This window comes from Arachis duranensis, chromosome 3 (genome assembly GCF_000817695.3).
Source record: "Arachis duranensis cultivar V14167 chromosome 3, aradu.V14167.gnm2.J7QH, whole genome shotgun sequence".
NCBI classification, from domain to species: domain Eukaryota; kingdom Viridiplantae; phylum Streptophyta; class Magnoliopsida; order Fabales; family Fabaceae; genus Arachis; species Arachis duranensis.
The window spans coordinates 18,028,561-18,048,665 of NC_029774.3; the positions used below are offsets into that span (position 1 = coordinate 18,028,561).

General features: G+C 35.9%; 3 protein-coding genes across 3 annotated transcripts; 2 read left to right on the forward strand and 1 right to left on the reverse strand.

Annotated features, from left to right (window-relative positions):
* Nucleotides 1-1,152: 1,152 nt before the first annotated feature.
* On the forward strand, nucleotides 1,153-1,730 carry LOC107477803 (eIF-2-alpha kinase GCN2; the record flags this gene model as incomplete). Its single annotated transcript, XM_052258633.1, is given in 1 exon segment — nucleotides 1,153-1,730. A coding segment is annotated over 1 exon segment (114 nt), but the record flags the coding sequence as incomplete, so codon positions are not given.
* A 289-nt stretch (nucleotides 1,731-2,019) lies between these two features.
* On the reverse strand, nucleotides 2,020-10,536 carry LOC127745451 (DNA repair protein recA homolog 2, mitochondrial-like). The gene is made up of 5 exons (XM_052258171.1): nucleotides 10,455-10,536; nucleotides 3,173-3,384; nucleotides 2,821-2,908; nucleotides 2,477-2,640; nucleotides 2,020-2,307 (listed from the first exon to the last, which is right to left on the reverse strand). Exons 1-5 carry the CDS (start codon nucleotides 10,534-10,536, stop codon nucleotides 2,020-2,022), a joined length of 834 nt encoding a protein of 277 aa, XP_052114131.1.
* An 8,028-nt stretch (nucleotides 10,537-18,564) lies between these two features.
* On the forward strand, nucleotides 18,565-19,825 carry LOC107477820 (probable F-box protein At5g04010). Its single transcript, XM_016097888.3, has 2 exons — nucleotides 18,565-18,654; nucleotides 18,801-19,825. The coding sequence occupies exons 1-2, from the start codon at nucleotides 18,565-18,567 to the stop codon at nucleotides 19,593-19,595; spliced, it is 885 nt and encodes a 294-aa protein (XP_015953374.2). The 3' UTR covers nucleotides 19,596-19,825.
* The last annotated feature ends 280 nt before the right edge of the window (nucleotides 19,826-20,105 follow it).

Below are 20,105 nucleotides of genomic sequence, written 5' to 3' on the forward strand. Positions count from 1 at the left end.
CAAAATCATTTGTCTATTCATAAATTATAATCAATTATTTATACCAAAAAATTAAATAAATTTAAAAAGTATTAAACAAAATCACTTTGTTCTTTGTTTGCTGAGTTCTCACGCAACCCTCATCTCTAATTGTTCATACTAAAAAAAATCATTTGAAAAATTGAGAAAAAAATAAAAGAACAAAGCTTCATGTCTTCATCTTCTTGGATTTTTCACCAGCACACTCTCAACGAACGTCTCTCTCATTCCCAATTCTGAGACTCAAACTCTCTCTACTCATTACACAGTCACACTCACCGGCGTCTCGTTGCTCCTCTCCTCTCGTCGCCGGCGTTTCAATGTCTCGCAGCCTTCCCTAGGCTCTTCCTCACCGGCGACAGAAGCACTCGTCGTCTTCTGGTTTCAAGTACTCGTCGTCGCGAGTCGCCGTGGATCGTGGACCGTCGTAGGGTCGTCACTTGCTTCGTCGCTCGTCCTCTTCTGGGGTCGGATCCTCTTGGTAAGTCCATGCATCATCAGTTCCCCTGTTCTCCCTTTCCCAGATTCCATTCTCCCTGTATTTTGAGATGATGTTGAAATGGTAATCAATTAATTTGTTAGCGATTGAATCTTGAATTTGTTGCTGTCTTGCTGAATAATCACCGAGTTTAATTTGTTTTCTTTGCTAAAAATCATCAGAGTTGAAGTAACTCCTCCTGTCTTCCACTAACCCTAGGTATAAATCTAATTTGTTGTTATTATAATTGTTGAAGTAACTCCTCCTGTTAACCAGCATGCATCAGAGAAGTCTTCTTATATGTGACTGAAAATCATGCTTATTTACATAATCTAATTTGTAAAACGAAGATGAATATGAACCATTCAAGAGGGAAAGGGAATATTTTACAGGTCCAAAATCCAAATGGCTATCAAAGGAATAGCATAACAGTGTTAGTCTGTCATGATTTCTACATAAGCCTTGATTTGTTCAGATGCATTAGTTAGAGTTCTTCATTATCGTCTTTTGCACCTTTGTTGTCAATTCATATGTAGATGTTAATAGTTTGACATTCAACTAGATTTAAGATAGCTTTTGTTATTATTTTTTTTATTTTTTAATTTTTTTTATTGTGAATTGATATTAAATTGGCCCTTCTGTCTCTTTCTCTTTATAGATGCTTACCTGGGTATCCCTTCAAGTGTCCCAAGCTGCAGATTACTCCTGAGAATGGCTTATCAGAGAGTGACACTAATAAACTATTGTCACTCCTCCGTGATCAGATATGATCCCAGTTTATACCTCAATATATTTCTCTACTCGTACGCTTCAATGTTGTTGAATTGTTGACCTTTGGTGCATTTATTGTGTTGTAGGTAGTGTTGTAGTAATATTTATGGCTAGGATGAAATATTGGTTAGCAATAGAATGCTTTGATATTTTGGGTTCCTTGGTGTCAATGCTGAGAGCAATTAAGAGCAAGCATGTGTTATGATGCCCAAGTTGGTAGAAGGGGAGCCACAAGGTGGAAGAAGTATCAAGTATGTATTATTGAATTAAAAGATTTTTAAAAGCATAATTTGTACATTATCTAAAGAAAGTTGAGGTAGAATTCAATATTGAGGTAGTTGAGACCTGAATGGCAAGAACAAGTTACTAAACCAAGCATATTTCTATGTAATCTTATTTTGAATTCTTCATGTGTTCTTCCTTCTTTTAATTCTTTGAATGTAACTACTGATCTTCCTTGGTACCCAGGAGTTTACTAGACATGTTTCAGTTCAATTATTTCCTCACTTCATTTCATTTAATCATATATTCATGTTCTTTTTCTTTTCCGAAATTAGTTGCTCTTTTTATTTGCATAGCTGTTATGACATGGTTTGTTTATTGAAGCTTCAGTTTTTACTAAAATTGAAGCCTTTCTCCTAATTCATGTATTTTTATTTCTTGTTTATTCTGAATTTTGGTTACAATTTGATCTAGTTAGAGGCAGGGAAGCAGCTATTAACTCCTGCTGGCAATGTGCATAAATCCATTCTTCACCTTCCTTGAGTTGCCACTTGCCGGGATATTACAATTTTGTACGAAGATGGAATGATAAACCCAGTGAATTGTAAATATATTACAAAAAGAAATTCAAATAGTAAGGTTTGAAATTGATCAAGTAGTATGGTTTCAACCTGATTAACAAAAATGATAAGAGTTTGTGAATGTGATAATGAATACTGAATTTTCCGCAGTGCTTGGGTCATCAGTTGGGGTTGTAAATCTAGTTTGGTGCTAACACCTAACTGATCAAGTTCACGCTTGGGTAGAAGGGCAGCAACCTGGGACAACAAAGTCATCGTATAAGTTATAATCATATAAGAAACAGAACCAAAGAGGAAATGATCAAAAGCTAGACAAATACTTGGATGAAGGTTTGTTTGTGGACAAATTTAGTATGGGACAAATTTTTGCTCTACCAAATCCTCGCTAGTTAACATATATACTTACACTATCAACCACAATCACATCTACAGCTCCACTTTTCGTTAATGTATCAACCATGCTCAACACATTTTCGGCACAGTCTGGATGTGAGACAAGAAATTTTTCGATATTCACACCTATTGATTCCACAAGTGAAGCGTCCAATGCATTCTCTACATCAAGATATGCTCCAAGAATTAATTATTTATTATTGATTGCCTATAATCACTTACTAATGACACCAATATTCATAAGGAACTCAAACACCTTTATATTTCAACTCTAATAAAGTGTATTCATATTTTGAACTCAAACACATGAAGAACTTCTTTGTCAAAATATCATCTATCACCAATCTTTGTACACACCTCTATGCTTTCGAGCTTCTTTAATAACTTGAAGTGCAAGTGTTGTCTTGCCAGCTGTTTCTCGTCCATAAATTTCAACAATCCTACCCTAACGTGTTAAAACGTAATAGAAATTAGGAAACCTCATGAATATATAATAGGATGCCAGAGGTGGAGTTCTCAGAATATAAGCTTGCTAACACAGAAAACGAACTAGCTGAGTGAGATGCTAAAGCTATATGACTAACATTTAAGCAAAAGAAGGGAACACCAGAGCATTTGACAACGTGTGTCAACAACCATCAAACTGCAAAAGGTAATACAAATTCCTATCTTTGTGGCTATGTCTAACTAGTGGCTGCACTAATGTCACCTTTGGCAATCTTCCCATTCCAAGAGCTATGTCAAGCTTTAGGGAGCCCGTAGATATCACTTGAGCGCGGCGCACACCGAAAAACTTCTGCAAAGATAACATTAATTCCTCACTAAACTCATTAGCAAGTTGTGAGACAGCCAAGCGAAGTGCATCATCTTTTTTTGTTGCTTTGACATCATCATGGATCACTTCAAATTCTAAATCTGAGGCTTCAAAGATGACTGGGAGAGATTATGGAGAGAACACCAATCTTCCTCAAGCTTAGGCATCAGTGCTTTGGCAGGATACACATTCTCAATCTCTAGAACCTGCTTCAAATGGTTAAGACATGCACGCACAAAGGGATAAAAAGCAGATCCTCAGTACAAACATGAATAAGGGAACTCGCAGAAGCAAAAACTAAGTTCAAAGGCATTAAGGAAAAGAATTAATAAACAAAACCTAAGCATAAATCCACATGAAAAAGAGAGAAACAGAAGTAAGCTAAAATAAGATCTTAGCATCTTCCATGATAGTTTAACTATCAAAATGATCATAATTCCTACTACATGAAATTCCAATCCCTAATTCTTCACCGAAGGCAAATAGGTGATCATCAAGACATTCATAAAAACCACAACCTCCAACAATTGATAATATTTCCAACACATATTAGCCTAGCATCTTATGTAATATCAGTACTAGGTGCTAATACTGCATATCCGAAACAAAGTTCAAACACTTTGCCATATCCTCATTCCTTATTCACAAATTAATCCTTAAAAAACCATTCATTAACATTATTAACATATTACCATAACAAGACAGCTATTGGCACTAAGACATCAACCAATGATAGTTCATGATATGTATCACCTCTCCATACCATTGTACAAGAAAATAATATATGTATTTTAAATATAGTTTATGCAGGATCAATAATTAAACTTAATCTATGTTTTTCATTGCATATGGAGATTATAAGTCATTGGTGACAGTAATACTTTTCATCTCTTTGCAACCAATGACCTCCCCGTGGAAGATATTACAAATAAGATAATATTCAGCTATGTTACTAAAAAATCAACTGAAGTGCAACTGCAGCTTAAGGTTATTTAGAAATTGAAGACCTGTGTGTTATGACCAATTTCAAGATTCAGGATTGAAGAGAGAACTTTTGCGTGGTCTAGAATTCAGAATAAATTTCCGTTGTAAGTATAGCTTTTAAACCAACAAAAGTCTTTTCTTGCAAACGTTTTGGTTGTCACAAGTAACAAACCCCTTTAAAATTGATAATAGAGTATTTAAACCTCGGGTCGTCTTCTCAAGGAATTGCAGGGAGGTATGTTCTTATTATTGGTTGAGTCTTGTAAATTGGGAATTTTGAAAGTAAGGAAGAAGTATGTTAATTGACAAGTAAAATAAATAAATGGCTATAAAATAAACTCTTGGCAAGATATGAGAAATTGGAAGTCCTATCCTAGTTATCCTTATCGATGGTGATGAGAATTGAGTTTTAACCCCACTTAGTTAACCTTTACCAAAGCAAAGGAAAGTCAAGTGGACTAATTAGTTTGATCCTCAGGTCCTAGCCAATTCCTAAGAAAGGACTAGAGTTATTGGAATTCAATTCAATTAGCAAAAATAATAATTATCAATCACGATAAGTTTGATAACTCAAGAGTCTCCAATTAATCAATTAAAGCCAAGAATATAAAAAGCTAGATAAAAATCATATGTCTGAAAATACCTCAATTTATATCAAATAAAGAAAATCATAACATGAATTATCATTAAACAAATAAAAGAGAAAATAAATAAATAAGAACATTGAACCTGATCTAAAGAAGATAAAAAATATTCCTAAGTTCTAAAAATCCTAATCCTAAATCCTAAGAGAGAGGAGAGAGCCTCTCTCTCTCTCTAAAAACTACATCTAATATACGAAAAGTGAATTATGAATGAATATGAAGTGATGTCCTGAGTCTCTGCATGTTTCCTGACTTTAATCTGTGTTTCTGGGCCAAAAACTGGGTTGAAATGCGGCCCAGAATCTCTGCCAGCGACTTTTGTAATTCTGCAGATCGCGTACGTCACGCAGCCGCGTCGTCCACGCGATCATGTCACTCAGCGTTTTTCGTACCACGCGTGCGCGTCGTCCACGCATTCGCGTCATTCGTGCAGCTTCCAGTCCGCGCGGTCGCGTCAGGCACGGGAACGCGTCACTCTGATTTCTTCCATTTCGCTCGGTCGCGTGAGCCATGCAACCGCGTGACTTCTCACTGGTCATCTCCTCAATTCATTGTGTTCCTTCCATTTTTTCATGCTTCCTCTTCATTCCTTACGCCATCATTGCCCTATGAAGCCTGAAACACTTAACACACAGATCACGGCATCGAATGGTACGAAGGAAAATAAAAATATACAACTAAATGGTCTTTAGGAAGCAAGTTTTCAATCATAGAATAATTTGGGAAGGAATTGTAAATACATGCAAATCATATGAATAAGTGGTGAAAAGCTTGATAAAACCACTCAATAAAACACAATATAAACCATAAAATAGTGGTTTATCAACCTCCCCACACTTAAACATTAGCATGTCCTCATGCTAAACTCAAGGAGACTAAATAAATGAGTAGGGAAAGGCAAGATTCATGCAATGCAACCTATGAATGTGAATGCAACCACATGCTAAAATAATTCTACCTACTTGGTGAAAAAGTAAATAAATCTTTCAAGAATAAGATAACTTGCAAGAAGAAGATAGCTCATGAAAGCAGGGAACATAGAATTAATCATTGAACCCTTACTGGTAGTGTATATCATTCTAACTCTTAAGTGTCTAGGGTTAATTCTCTCAATTCTCTACTAATCTTGCTTCTTACAGCTTGCTCTTCATCTAACAATCAACAAAAATTTAATGCACCAATACACAAATCAAGAGGTCTTTTAAGGGTTGTAATGGAGTTAGGGTCAAGGTAGGATTGTATTTGGTCAAGTGGACTAAAATCTGAATCCTTAATTAACATAAACTTTCCACCTAACTTAAAACAATCCATTTAATTAAAATGCAGAATCTAACTTCCCATTAACTGTATTTTCTACATATTCATGCATCCTAAATTTGAGTACAGCACATATGCATTGATACCAACACTTACTTTGGGACATTTTGTCCCCTTTTATTAATTGCTCTTTTTCTTTTCTTTTTCACTTTTTTTTCTTTATTTTTTTCTATTATTATATTTTTTCTCTTATTTTTCTCATTGCATATGAAAAAAGTATTGAATGCAATAATATGTGTTCAACTATTATTTTGCACATTTTCACAAAAATATACAACACCCAATTACTCAAACCAAACTTCCCCATACTTAAAAATCATGAGCACTTTTACTATCAAATTAAGGACATTATTGTTTTCCTCTTAGAGTTAGTAATGAGCTAAAGTAAAGAACAAATGGGTAAAATAGGCTCAAATTGGTTTGCAAAGGATAACGAAAGGGTAAGGCCATATGGGTATGTAAGCTTAGTGAAACAAGGTCTCAATCATATAAGTGCATGCATACATCAAACAATGGAAATATAGAATTAAGCAAGATAAAGATTACAATTTTAGAGAGAATAACACACAAAAATAAAATATATTGGTTGATAAAATGCAACCAATCAAGTAGGCTCAAAATCTCACTGGTTTTTTGTGTTCGAGCTCTAAACCATGTTCCAGTATAATATTTCTTCAAACAAGTTTTTCAAAAAGTTGTTAATTTAAATTAGTGAAATACTATAAAAAGTTTCTTGAAAAAGAAAAATATTACTTCAACCAATAAATGGTAATATATGCACAAAATCAAATAGACATGCAATCAAACATGCAAATGCAACAATGAAAAACAAAAATTGGTGTTTGAGAAGGGACTAACTAACCCGTGGAGATCGGTATCGACCTCCCCACACTTAAAGATTTCACCGTCCTCAGTGCATGCAAAGATGTGCAGGTGGGCGGGGGTTGTGGTTCCTCAGCCAGTGCTCGTTGTAGAGTCTTTCTCTTTACCCTTCCTGGTGGCCATCCTGGAAAGGGAGAAGAGAAAGGGACATGAAGTCAACGGGATAGAGCAAGGGAGAGGGCAGTACGAGTAATAATCATGCCAAAATAAAGAAGAATGTCGTTAACACATGGTCGCGACTCCATGAAATTAGGACATCAATGGAAACATAGCATGATGAATTGAGGCAATTAAATGCAAGATGTTTATTGGCATGCTGGCAAAGGCATGAGTAGCATAAATCAAGCATTAAAAGCCTTAATGTATTATTAGTCGTGAGAAACTAACAATAACGTTTGTATTGACAATTATATTTAATTAATAAAATATTGAAAAGGGTTTTGTGAAAAATAGGCATTAGAGTAGAAGGATAGAATAATTAAGAATGCACAATGCCATACAGGCTTTTTCACAAATACAAAACATGCATGGTAAATAAGTTATTAAAAGTGTTAAATTGAACATGCAAGCACCCTATAAAAAAGCAATATATAATTGTCAAATAATTCCTTAATAATTCACGAGCAAAATATTGAAAATAATGACCCAAATGAATTTCCAACACCAAATAAAAGAAAAAGAAAGAAAAAGAAAGGAAGGAAGGAAGAGAGAAATAAGAAGGGAAAGAAAAGATTTAGATTTGGGGAAGAAAAGATAAGATATTTGGCTGATTTGGATAAGCTGTGCAGCGCAGGCGACGCGAGCGCGTGGGGCACGCGGTCGCGTGGATAGCGCTTTGATGAAGTGACGCGAATGCGTAGGTCATGCGTTCGCGTGAAGTAATTCGTGCCTTCAGCGCGAGTGTAGCCTCGCGGCCGCGCAACTCTCTGGTGAAAACTAATTTTGCCAAAACTTTGGGTGACGCGGTCGCGTGGATGACGCAATCGTGTGGATGGCCTAAATTTGAAAACGGTGCACGCGTACGCATAGCAGGGCTTGTGCTTCAAGCACGAGTCCAGCCCAATTCTAGCTCAACTTTCGGCCATACACCCTTTTTATGTCGATTTTGAGGCACGCGTTCGGGTGGGTGACGCGGATGCGTGGGAGGCGTGTTTCCCACATGACGCGGATGCGTCATCGACGCAGTCACATGGACCAATTTGTGCCAAAGGCACGCCTCCAGCCGCGCTTTCGCGTGACTCTCTGTTCACTTTTCTTTTCTTCCCAACGCACATACGACGGGAACGCGTCGGCGACGCTGTCGCGTCACGTGCGAAATTTTTTTCATGCAGTATACAGAATGCAGAATGCAATGAATGTTATGCACAATTCCAGGTTTAATTAGAATTCAAAAACAGACTAAAATAGAAAAAGAACAATCATACCATGGTGGGTTGTCTCCCACCTAGCACTTTTAGTTAAAGTCCTTAAGTTGGACATTTGATGAGCTTCCTGCTATGGTGGCTTGTGCTTGAATTCGTCCAGAAATCTCCACCAACGTTTGTACTTTCAATAGCCTCCGGGATCCCAAATTAGGCGTAAAGAGCCTTCAAGCAAGTTGAAGCAAGTGACAAGGGCCCAAGAGTGTTGATTGCTGGACTGAATTCCGGGGTCTCAAACCTTGCTTTCGCACCCGTCTTCTTGTTGATCATCATGATTCCATCTGGGTAGCAAGCAATCTGAATCCTCACTAAAGCGGCCAAACAACTTCCTAGACCCATTCAGTTGAGCTTTACACCAACCCTTGCATTTAAACCTTGAGCACACAACCATGTTGAACCTTGCTTGACAACTTCTACCACTGACCATCTCCCTCTTACGCTTAATGCCACAAAGGGCTCTAAGCTGACCATCTGTCTCAAGTAAAGCATATTGAAGTGAGCTAATTAAGCTTAGAGATGAGAGATTTACCCACTTGAACGAAGGAATAGAGGGTGATGGCTTTGGGGGAGAGGTATCCAACAACTTTGGTAAGGTGATTTCCGCTCTATTCCCTTGGGCTCTTCTTTCACAACTTCCACCTCCTTGCAATCTTCTTCAATATCAACCTCTTCCTCTTGGTAGATTTCTTCTAATTTGATCTCTTCTTCACTGCTCACCAAGGGCATGGGAGGTTGTGCTTCTTCTTCTTTAATCTCCATGCTAAGTTCAATGGGAGAGGATTCAATGGTAGATAAGAATTCATTAATGATTGAATCCATCTCTTGATCGTCCCCTTCAAAGTCTTCAACCATGATATGCCTTGGAGGTTGTACACCCTCCTCAACATTAAATTTAAACTCCTTAGAAGGAGGCTCTGTGACTTGAGTTTCCCATGGAGGTTCCGCATCTCCTAAGTCTTCAACCACTTCTTCCTCTTCAATGACAGGCGTAGCTTCTTCCAATTGTTCCAATACCAAATCGTGCTGCTCACTGTCCACCGGAGTTTCTAACTTCTCCATCATGCACGTTCTTTAGTAGATTCTCCACATGAAGTCATGGAGTTCCTTGAATGTTCGAACGTCGGAAAGGTAATCGATTTATCGCTTGATCCAGGTGTTTAAGTATGAAATCGTATTCCTCTTTGATGGCTTCTTTTCTATGATAACTGCCTTCAACTACTCCTTCATCTGCAAAGGTCTCTACTACCTTCACCTTTAGTGCCTCATCTAGCTCTTTATGAAGTATGGATTCGCGAAGATGATCCCTTCTCTCTTGTTCCATGTCAATAGCATCATTAGGATCATGTTGCTCTTGGATTGATGGATGTGGGTGCTCTTCCATGGATGGTGGTGATGGGATGGGGAGATCATTCTGTGGTTGAGATGGAAGTGCACTAGAGCTTGAGGGTTGAACATTGGAGGTAGAGGGTTGGTCCATACGGGATATAAGTGCTTGAAGAGTAGAGGTGAGACTAGTGATAGAGGCAAGTGTGCTCTCCATGGAGGTTTGGGGTGGGTAGGAGGGTTCATTTATTGGGAGAAAAGGCTCATAACACGGAGGTGGTTCCTCTTGATAAGGATATGGAGATGGTGTATATTGAGGTGGTGGTTCTAAGTATGGCTTATAAGGTGGTTGGTATGGTGGATAAGGATTAGGGTCATATGGAGGTGTTTGGTGGAAAGGGACTTGTGAGTATGACGGTCCAAAGTCATGTTGAGGAGGGGGTTCATAGGCATGTGGTGGTGGTTGTTGATAATAAAAAAAGTGCTCACCATAGCCATTGCCTTGATATGCATCACAGAATGGTTGTTGATAGTCCATTGGAGGTGGTTGTTGCCATGAGGGTTGATTAAATCTTTGTGGCTCCTCCCATCTTTGATTCATCCAACCTTGATGCCTGTTCTCATTATAGTTTCCATTCCTAACAACAACATTGGAATCAAACCTGAAGCCAAACGGGTGAGAATTCATAGTAGTAGGAGAGAATAAAAACAAAAACTAACAAAAAGAAAATATTTTGGAAAAGATATGATTTTTGAAAAAAAAAGATAAGATAAGATTTTGAAAAAGATATAATTTTTGAAAAAAAAAGATTTGAATTTTGAAAAATAAGATAAGATAAGATAAAAAAATTTTAAATAAAAATCTGAAATTTTTTTTTTTGAAAAATATTTACAATAACCAATAATAAGGCACACGTTTGCAATTTCCCGGCAACGGCGCCATTTTGAAGAAAGAACTTTTGCGTGGTCTAGAATTCAGAATAAATTCCCGTTGCAAGTATAGCTTCTAAACCAACAAAAGTCCTTTCTTGCAAACGTTTTGGTTGTCACAAGTAACAAACCCCTTTAAAATTGATAACCGAGTATTTAAACCTCGGGTCATCTTCTCAAGGAATTGCAGCGAGGTATGTTCTTATTATTGGTTATGAGTCTTGTAAATTGGGAATTTTGAAAGTAAGGAAGAAGTATGTTAATTGACAAGTAAAATAAATAAATGGCTATAAAATAAACTCTTGGCAAGATATGAGAAATTGGAAGTCCTATCCTAGTTATTCTTATTGATGGTGATGAGAATTGAGTTTTAATCCCACTTAGTTAACCTTTACCAATTCAAAGAAAAGTCAAGTGGACTAATTAGTTTGATCCTCAGGTCCTAGCCAATTCCTAAGAAAGGACTAGAGTTATTGGAATTCAATTCAATTAGCAAAAATAACAATTATCAATCACGATGAGTTTGATAACTCAAGAGTCTCCAATTAATCAATTAAAGCCAAGAATATAAAAAGCTAGATAAAAATCATATGTCTGAAAATACCTCAATTTATATCAAATAAAGAAAATCATAACATGAATTATCATTAAACAAATAAAAGAGAAAATAAATAAATAAGAACATTGAACCTGATCTAAAGAAGATAAAAAATATTCCTAAGTTCTAAAAATCCTAATCCTAAATCCTAAGAGAGAGGAGAGAGCCTCTCTCTCTCTCTCTCTCTCTCTCTCTCTCGAAAAACTGCATCTAATATACGAAAAGTGAATTATGAATGAATGTGAAGTGATGTCTTAAGTCTCTGTATGTTCCCTGACTTTAATCTGTATTTCTAGGCCAAAAATTGGGTTAAAATGCGGCCCAGAATCTCTGCCAGCGACTTTTGTAATTCTGCAGATCGCGCACGTCACACGGCCGCGTCGTCCACGCGATTGCGTCACTCAGCATTTTTCGTACCATGCATGCGCGTCGTCCACGCATTCGCGTCATTCGTGCAGCTTCCAGTCCGCGCGGTCGCGTCAGGCACGGGAACGCGTCACTCTGATTTCTTCCATTTCGCTCGGTCGCGTGAGCCATGCAACCGCGTGACTTTTCACTGGTCATCTTCTTTATTCCTTGTGTTCCTTCCATTTTTGCATGCTTCCTCTTCATTCCTTACGCCATCATTGCCCTATGAAGCCTGAAACACTTAACACACAGATCACGGCATCGAACGGTACGAAGGAAAATAAAAATATACAACTAAAAGGTCTTTAGGAAGCAAGTTTTCAATCATAGAACAATTTGGGAAAGAATTGTAAATACATGCAAATCATATGAATAAGTGGGTGAAAAGCTTGATAAAACCACTCAATAAAACACAATATAAACCATAAAATAGTGGTTTATCAAGGATTCTATTCATTCCTGGAAATATCAAGTAATTAGCAATTTAGCATCATTGTCAAGGTGGCCATAAAAAGATTAACAGACAATCCAGAACCAAAATGCAGGATAATAATAAGTCATCTGAGCATACATATTCCAATTTCCAGTTCATAATCAAGTAATTAACAACAGAAGGCAAAAGAGCATATTAAGTCTTAAATCTTCACCTGTTCTCTATATCATTCCCTCCAGTTGGAAGAGCAAAGGGCTGTAGTACTTGAGGGAGAGCAACATCTTTATGTGGAATGAATGCAAGTCGCAAAGTAGATTTTAAACTTTGGAAACTAGGAAAACAGGGAAGGAGGGGAAGATATTAACTTTTTCCCTGGCCACGGACGGAGAAGCCAGCGAGGATGGGGACGAGCTACCTGGGTTCCGGACAGAGGGAAGAGGAAGAAGCAGAAGCGCTAAGCCTGGGGACACCGGCGGCAAAGAAGTCAGACAGAGCAGCCAACTACCACGCTCAATCAATATATCGTAGACCTTTGAGAAAGAGGCATTCAAAGAACTTCCGTATAGGAGAAAAACGCAGCATTTATCCAGTTGAGTAGTTTAAACTTCCTTCTCTTTTAGGCTCTTTAAATTCTGTGGGTGGTGTAGCTACCGAGATCAACACAGTTAATTATTGCTAGGATTTTGTTGTTTTGGTGTGCTTCAGATGAGAGGGGGCACGAATAATATTAGAAGATGAAGAACAGATTGATTTTTTATTTTTTTGATATGTTTTACTTTGTTTTAGAGGAGGATACTAATGATTAGGGGAATTGGAGAAGATGAAGAAAGATTGATTTTTGGTTTTTTTATATGTTTTTGTTTTATTATTTAAATTATTTGAAACTATAAAATTAGGATTAATTGAATTCTAAAATTTGATTAATTTAAAAGGGTATTTTTGTCTAATCAAATAAAGTAAGGATGTTTAAGGCTTTTTATAAAATTAAATAAATAATATATTTTTATTTTTATTTAATTAAAGGGGTGTATTAATAAAAGTGGTGATATAAAATATATTTAAAAAAGAAAAAATTAAATGCTGATGTGAAAAAATAAATTCTAAGTGGCTTGTTATTATTTGTCCATATTTTAAACGTATCAATACATATGAATTTATTATCGTACCATAGTAAACACCATAAAATTATCCACCTATAATATTTTTTCTCTCTTTTTGTCACATACATCTACGCACAACGGCACAAGCACACAAGCACATAAATTCGCATGCCGGAAACACGTCAATTTAAAATTCTTGTAAAATATAGACACAACATATATATAAAATATTTTTTAAATAAATTATAATATTATTTTAATTATATAAAATATTTTTTATTTTAATAATTAATAATACATACTGTTTATAAACTCGTTTCAATAATACTTATTAAGAATAAAGTTGGATATGATGATACGTGATGATATTTAGATATATCTATATGTGTTTGAAAAAAACTTTTTATTTTGAGTATATATCTATTTTGGTTCTCAAAAAATTTTGGACCAGACATTTTAGTTTCTAACTAAAATTAATTACTCGATTGATCCCTAACAATTAATTCCGTCAGTCACTTAGGTCCTTGGCTCCGTCAACTTTAACGGAAGACAAAATGGTCTCTGAAAACTTTAACAAGGGACAAAATGATCCTTGACAACTCTAACAAGGGACAAAATGATCTTTGACCCCTTTATTCGAAAATGATTCTTCCCCAATTTTTATCATATCTCGCATAATCCCAACATTCATACTCCCCTTCTTCACCTTCACAGTCTTCTTTTCCATCTTTTCCTTCCTCTTCTTTAGCTCCAAGATTAAGCCATTGTGTAATTGTCACACGTGTCACACTTACCTCAATATGTCATGGACCACACACTTCCTAAATCTTTGTGACTGGTACATCTACCTCCTCTACTCTTCACCCACCAAAAGCATCCTTAAGACCAAGTTTCACAACTACTATAAGGGCACGCCTTTCTCTACTCTCTGACAAGCAATATAGATTTTGGACATTAGGACATCATGAGAAGATTCTTCTTCGACATCATATGCAAATTCTCATTTGAAATAGACACTGAGTGCTTCATTCCTTCTTTCCTGGAGTCCAAGTTGGCAGACAGTTTTGACATCGCATTCAAGTTATCAGTACAACGAGCAATGTCATCGTTGCCGCTCATATGGAAACTGAAGCGATTACTGAATATTGGTTTGGAGAAGAAGTTGAAGGAAGCGATCGGAGTGGTGGACAATGTGGTCTTGGAGATGATAGGGTAGAGGAGGAAGAAGATGGCAACAATGACGACGAGTCTTAACAAATCAGACTTGCTGTCTAGATTCATGGGATCCATCAAAGACGATAACTAGTTGAGAGACATAGGCATTAGTTTCCTGAGTATGAATCTGTTCAGAACAAGTTGAGAATTTTTTTTTCTTCTGAACATTAAATTTATAGAGTGTGCATTGTGTTGTTTGAAGTTACAGTGCTAGACTGTTAGTGTTATGCAAGATATGATGGAAATTGGGAGGGAACAGTGTCGTTTCCGAACAGAGGAGATTATGGACCATTTTGTCCCCTGTTAAAGTTGTCAGAGACTATTTTGTCATCTGTTAGAATTAACGGAGTTAATTGTTAGGGACCAATCGAGTAATTAATTTTAGTTAGGAATAAAAGTGTATAGTCTGAAATTCTTTCAGGACCAAAACTGGTATATACTCTTTTATTTTTTATTAAAATACGGTTAGACACAAAAAATATGCATGTCGGACAAATATCAATAAATATCATATCTAAAATGTGTCCAATATACAAACATAACAAATAAAAAAATGTCTGTATTTTATAAAAGCGAGATTTAATCTTTGATCCTTGATGGGACTGTGTGCCGCTCATACCCTGCCTTTACCGCAGTCTATAATATTCTAAAGGTTAAATTAGTTTTTTGTTTTCATCATTTCACTAAATTTGTAATTAAATTTTTATATTTATTTTTTAATTAAATTTTTATAATATTTTTTAATTAAATTTTTATAATATTTTTAGTTTTGTAATTAAATATTTTTATTATAAAAAAATGTTAGAGTTAACTAAATATTTTTTTGTAAATTAAATATATTTATAATTAAAAATTTAATTATATCTTTAATCACAATTTTTTTAATTTTTTTATTAATTTTAATATTTTTGACATTAAAATGATCTAATTACAAAATTAAAACAACATAAAAATTCAATTAAAAAAATATAAAAATATAATTACAAATTTGACAAAAATTATAGAAACTAACAGAATAATTAAACATATTTAGAACGAGTAAAAACTGCACTGGCCAAATAAAATGTTAATTTGGATTGAATTTTTAAAGAGTTTTTAAATATTAAAATCATTGTTTTAAATAAAGTATTATTGTTTTTTAAAAAAATATATAATTTGTTTTTTCAATAAAAGTATTTTTTAAAAAAATATATTTAAACATATTTAAAATTTCATAAAAATATTTTATTTTTAATAAAAAATAATTTTTTTATTCGAATAAACTAATCCAAACCAACATTGAGTCTATGTATTTTTTTCTATGGGCCAAATAAATATGTTGGTCGAAGTTATGGTTCTGAAAATTAGACCGAATTAGTCGGTCGAACTAATCCAACTACGAATTGATAATTTTTATGGTTTGATTTAATAGCAAAAACAGCTATTCTAAAAGCGGAGACAAATTGTTGAATCGGCCGAGAACTGACTGATCGGATCGGGGTAGAACCTGGCCGGTTTATTGGAAACGACGTCATTTTGTACTTGCACGCATTGTGCCAATGTCCCCCCTTTCTCCAATCGCCTTCAGGAACAAAAAGCAAACTCGTCCCACCCCTGGCTCAACCTCAACCAAGAAAAACGCTAGCCTCCACCAATCGCTAGCGTCGTCCGTTTGTCAAAGTGAGAGACTGTCCCTATCGCCATCCATCGCACTTAGAAGCTTCCCTCTTTGTGCTATCGGCGTTCGCTCTCCAATGGTCCAACCCCTGTTCGCTCTCACAAATCGCCTGGTCGCCGTCCTGGTCACCGACATCTATCGCGCTCAACCGCTCTCTGCGTCCATTGAAAGCCAGTGCTTATTGCTAGTGCTTGTTCTTCGTTTTTTTATGCTCTGTTCAAAAATCAAACCCTCTTCGTGCTCTTTCTTCATGCTTGTTCTTCGAGGGTCACTGTTAGTGCTAGTGCTCATTGATGGCGTTTTGTGTTTTTATTAATTGATTATTGATAGTGATGTACTACCATTTTTTTGTGTGAGTTATTGTGCTTAGATTGTGACTGTCAGTTATGGATGATAATATAAATTAAGAAGGATTTGCCGATAATAATGCATCTATGGATAATTCTCTCATTGCTCCATTGCTTCTGTCGGAATCTCTGATATGCTTCCATTTTTTCTTTTTCAATTTGCTCTGTTCAGACTGTTTTCATTATATGCTGAATGTTTTCATTATTCTCTTCTACTTGGGGATTGTATGAGTTTTTATATGCTTCATTTTTCATTGTTCTAACTTCTGTTCTTATTAAAAAGATTTACAATTGGTAATTTTTTGATTTATTATATGCTTCATGTTTTGATTGTTCTATTATTTAAAAAAAAAATCTGTTATCATTGTTTTGTTCATTGTTTGGTTGCATTATCCCTGTGATCTCTGCCTCTCCCTTCATGATGACATTTCATATTTGGATTTTATTTATGATTTTAATTTTTGAAAACCAGTGCTTTGTTGTTCCTTCATCTTTGTATTTTTTCTTTCAAAATATTCTGTTCAGAAATCAATGAAAAAATTTGGATGCTTGTATTAGAGGCAGCCAAAATTAATTTTGATCTATTGATGCCACAGGTTTTGGAGTTATCATGTGCTCTGACACTTGAGTTAGGGTTGGCATTTTAGCGTGTGAATGTTCATTTTAGCGTGTGATACTTCTATCTGGGTTTAGAGTTGATATTTGAGTTAGGTTTTCTTTTTTTTCTTTTATAAAAACTCAAATGTCACCTATATGGGTTCTACCTAGGACTTTGGGCAGTATCGGCCGTTGTCTTGAGAATGGTTGTGCTGGCTTGAACGTACCAGTTACTGTGTTCAGCGGCATACTGAGACGTCACGGACATCATTGGCTGCACTCTGCTGTTGATGTCCTGGATATACCAAAGATTTTCTCAGTGGTATCTACCAAAACGAGGGATCTATATATATAATATCTTTTTAGTATAAAAAATATTAAAATTAAATAAATATTTTTTTATAAATTAAAAATATTTATAATTAAGAACATAATTAGATCTTTAACTATATATTTTTGAAAAAAATATTATTATGTTAATTTTAATATATTTGATATAAAAAAATCTAATTATAAAAATAAAGTAGTATAACAACTAAATTAAAAAAATATAAAAATTTAATTATAAATTTGGTAAAACTATAAGAAATAAAATAGAGTTTCAAACTAATAATTATGTAGTAACAACTTAACACAAGTAAAATAAAATAGAGTTCCAAATTTCTACCAGTAACCTATTCCTAACGATACAAACTATATTCTAGTTCTTGGCGACTACTTTAACCATGACACACACATATATCTATATGGAATTGCATAAAATTCAACATAACAGAATTAACCGCAAAGTCGACTGTCCCAGCGTAATGCGAAGTCTCGTTTAGTCTGATGATGTCTTCATTGTTACCAACTGTGCGTGTCATCGTCTATTTATCGATAATATGATTAGAAAGGGGTAACAAAGAGGAGAAAGTAGTTGAAAAGTTTAAATTGGGGGCACAGTCAACACTGTGAACAACATGTATTTAAAGTCGTCTCCAGCCTTATCTTATTTATAGTGTAAACGAAATAAGCTTGCACGTATCTCATTTACATTATAAATGAGATATACACGTATACGTAATACGTGTATATCTCATTTATAATTATCTCGTTTACTATGTAAACGAGATATGAGAAATTGACGAATTTCGGTAATAATTTTTAAAATTATTTAAACAATAATTATTATATATATTTAATTTATTAAAATAAAAAAATCCTCAAACCAACCCCGAAGTTATAATACATTGCACGCACTATCCCTCCTACACCTTTCAGATAACGTCTTGCCTGGGAACAACTTCTTAAAACTTGAAAGCAAAGATCATATTGATATATTGACAATGATATAATGATAATGTAACCAAGTCCAGCAACAATGTAATTCCCAGCCTTACCTACCACGCAGAGCAGCGCCTTCTGGTGGTACATTTCGCAAATAAGTTAAATATGGTTTGGGGTCAATATGCAAATTTCCAATGTTTCAGCAATTCGGTGAAAAACGTAGTGGGAACCACCGAAAAAGCTCACTTTAGGAACGTGTGTTTCGGCGACAGCATGAAAGGCCCGACACCCAGTCTGTCGTGGCACTAAAGAGCCATGCGTAGCACCCACGCCTGCCACGTGCCACCGTAACTCAGCCCTTTGCTTAACAAATATATAACATTCCATCTTTGTAAATTCAGGAACTCATCCTTTCAGAACCCCAAATGGATAATCCTCCTTCTGCAACGCTATCACCACCGCCATGGGAGGTCCTTGTTCTCGTCGCTCACTACCTTGACCCCAAAACCCTCGCCATAGCTTCCTGCGTCTCAAACTCATGGTCGTCTTCAATGTCTTCCGACCACCTCTGGATACCATTCCTCACCGCCCATTTTCCTTCTCTCTCGAACCTTCCGTCTTCTTCTGCAGATGCCGTTTCATGCCGCCGTCTGTTCGGAATAGGCCACTCCGCTGTCAAGCGCCGCCGCAAGAATCCCACAAAGCTGAAGCTCTCCCTCGCAGACCTCGTTTTCGCCGTCTCAATTTCCTCGGCCGATTCCAGCGTCTTCTCCGTGACAAAATCCGGCGAGTCGCTGGTTATGGATCCTCCGGGCGTGTTTCGCTTCGACGTTGGCTTTGGCTCCGATGGTGCGGCGGTTGAGGAAAGCCTGAAGGAGGTGAAGATCACTTGGAACGTGATATTGAAAGGGTGGAGAGAGGTTTTCACCATGATGAGCTGTAAGGGGAAAATTAATTTTGTGGCTGGTGCGGAGGGGTGGTTCTCGAAGGAGCTTCCAGCTCCAGGGTGTTGCTCGAGTGCGGTGGGGAGTGCAGTGGTGGCGGATATGTACGTGGGATTAATGTGCGGTGGAAAGAGGAGTAATGGGAAGGTGAAGGTGAATAAGGTGAGTGTGGGGATTTTGAGTGTTGTGGATTGGAGGTATATTAGTGTTCAAGATGGTCTTAGGTATTTGCAACATTTTCTGCTAACTTAAATCCAACCTTTTTGCTTTGGTAGGCTCTTGTTTGTAAATTGTAAAAGTAGCTAATGGCTTATCACTTATTATGTTGTTCTATACACTATGGAGTATGAGTGGAGTTTTGGGTCAATCTCGTTTGTTTGGTACACATTGTGTTGCAACTCGCCAACACCCTTAGTGGAGGGAAAACAACATCAATAAAATATATAGAATAAAGTGATAATTAGGTTCCAATCATTTTGATCTCATCGCTAATTAGTCTTTGAGAAAACAACCAGTACTAAATAGATTTTCTATAATAGTAATCGATAAATACGCCATGTCTTTTCGAATATAAATAGTTAACGAAGCAGGAGAAATTTAGTTTAAAATGAAATTTAGTTTAAATGTTATTTCTGCGATTTTTTTATAGATAAATACATCATTTTATAGTTAATAGTACGCGAGTACCGTTGTTGAATTTTGCATAATGAATTGTTAAATTTTAGGGAGTTATTTAGAGAAAGTGGTTAAAAATGTCTTTTT

Excerpts from the sequence above, each read along its gene's own strand:
- LOC107477820 (XM_016097888.3), top strand. The coding sequence starts at position 18,565 with ATGGTTTGGGGTCAATATGCAAATTTCCAATGTTTCAGCAATTCGGTG. Across the intron at positions 18,655-18,800 it reads AAAAAGCTCACTTTAGGAAC|GAACTCATCCTTTCAGAACC; the intron begins GTGTGTTTCGGC and ends TTGTAAATTCAG.
- LOC127745451 (XM_052258171.1), bottom strand. The coding sequence starts at position 10,536 with ATGAATTCTCACCCGTTTGGCTTCAGGTTTGATTCCAATGTTGTTGTT. Across the intron at positions 2,909-3,172 it reads GAATGGGAAGATTGCCAAAG|GGTAGGATTGTTGAAATTTA; the intron begins GTGACATTAGTG and ends TTAACACGTTAG. Across the intron at positions 2,308-2,476 it reads ATGTGATTGTGGTTGATAGT|GTTGCTGCCCTTCTACCCAA; the intron begins GTAAGTATATAT and ends TTGTTGTCCCAG.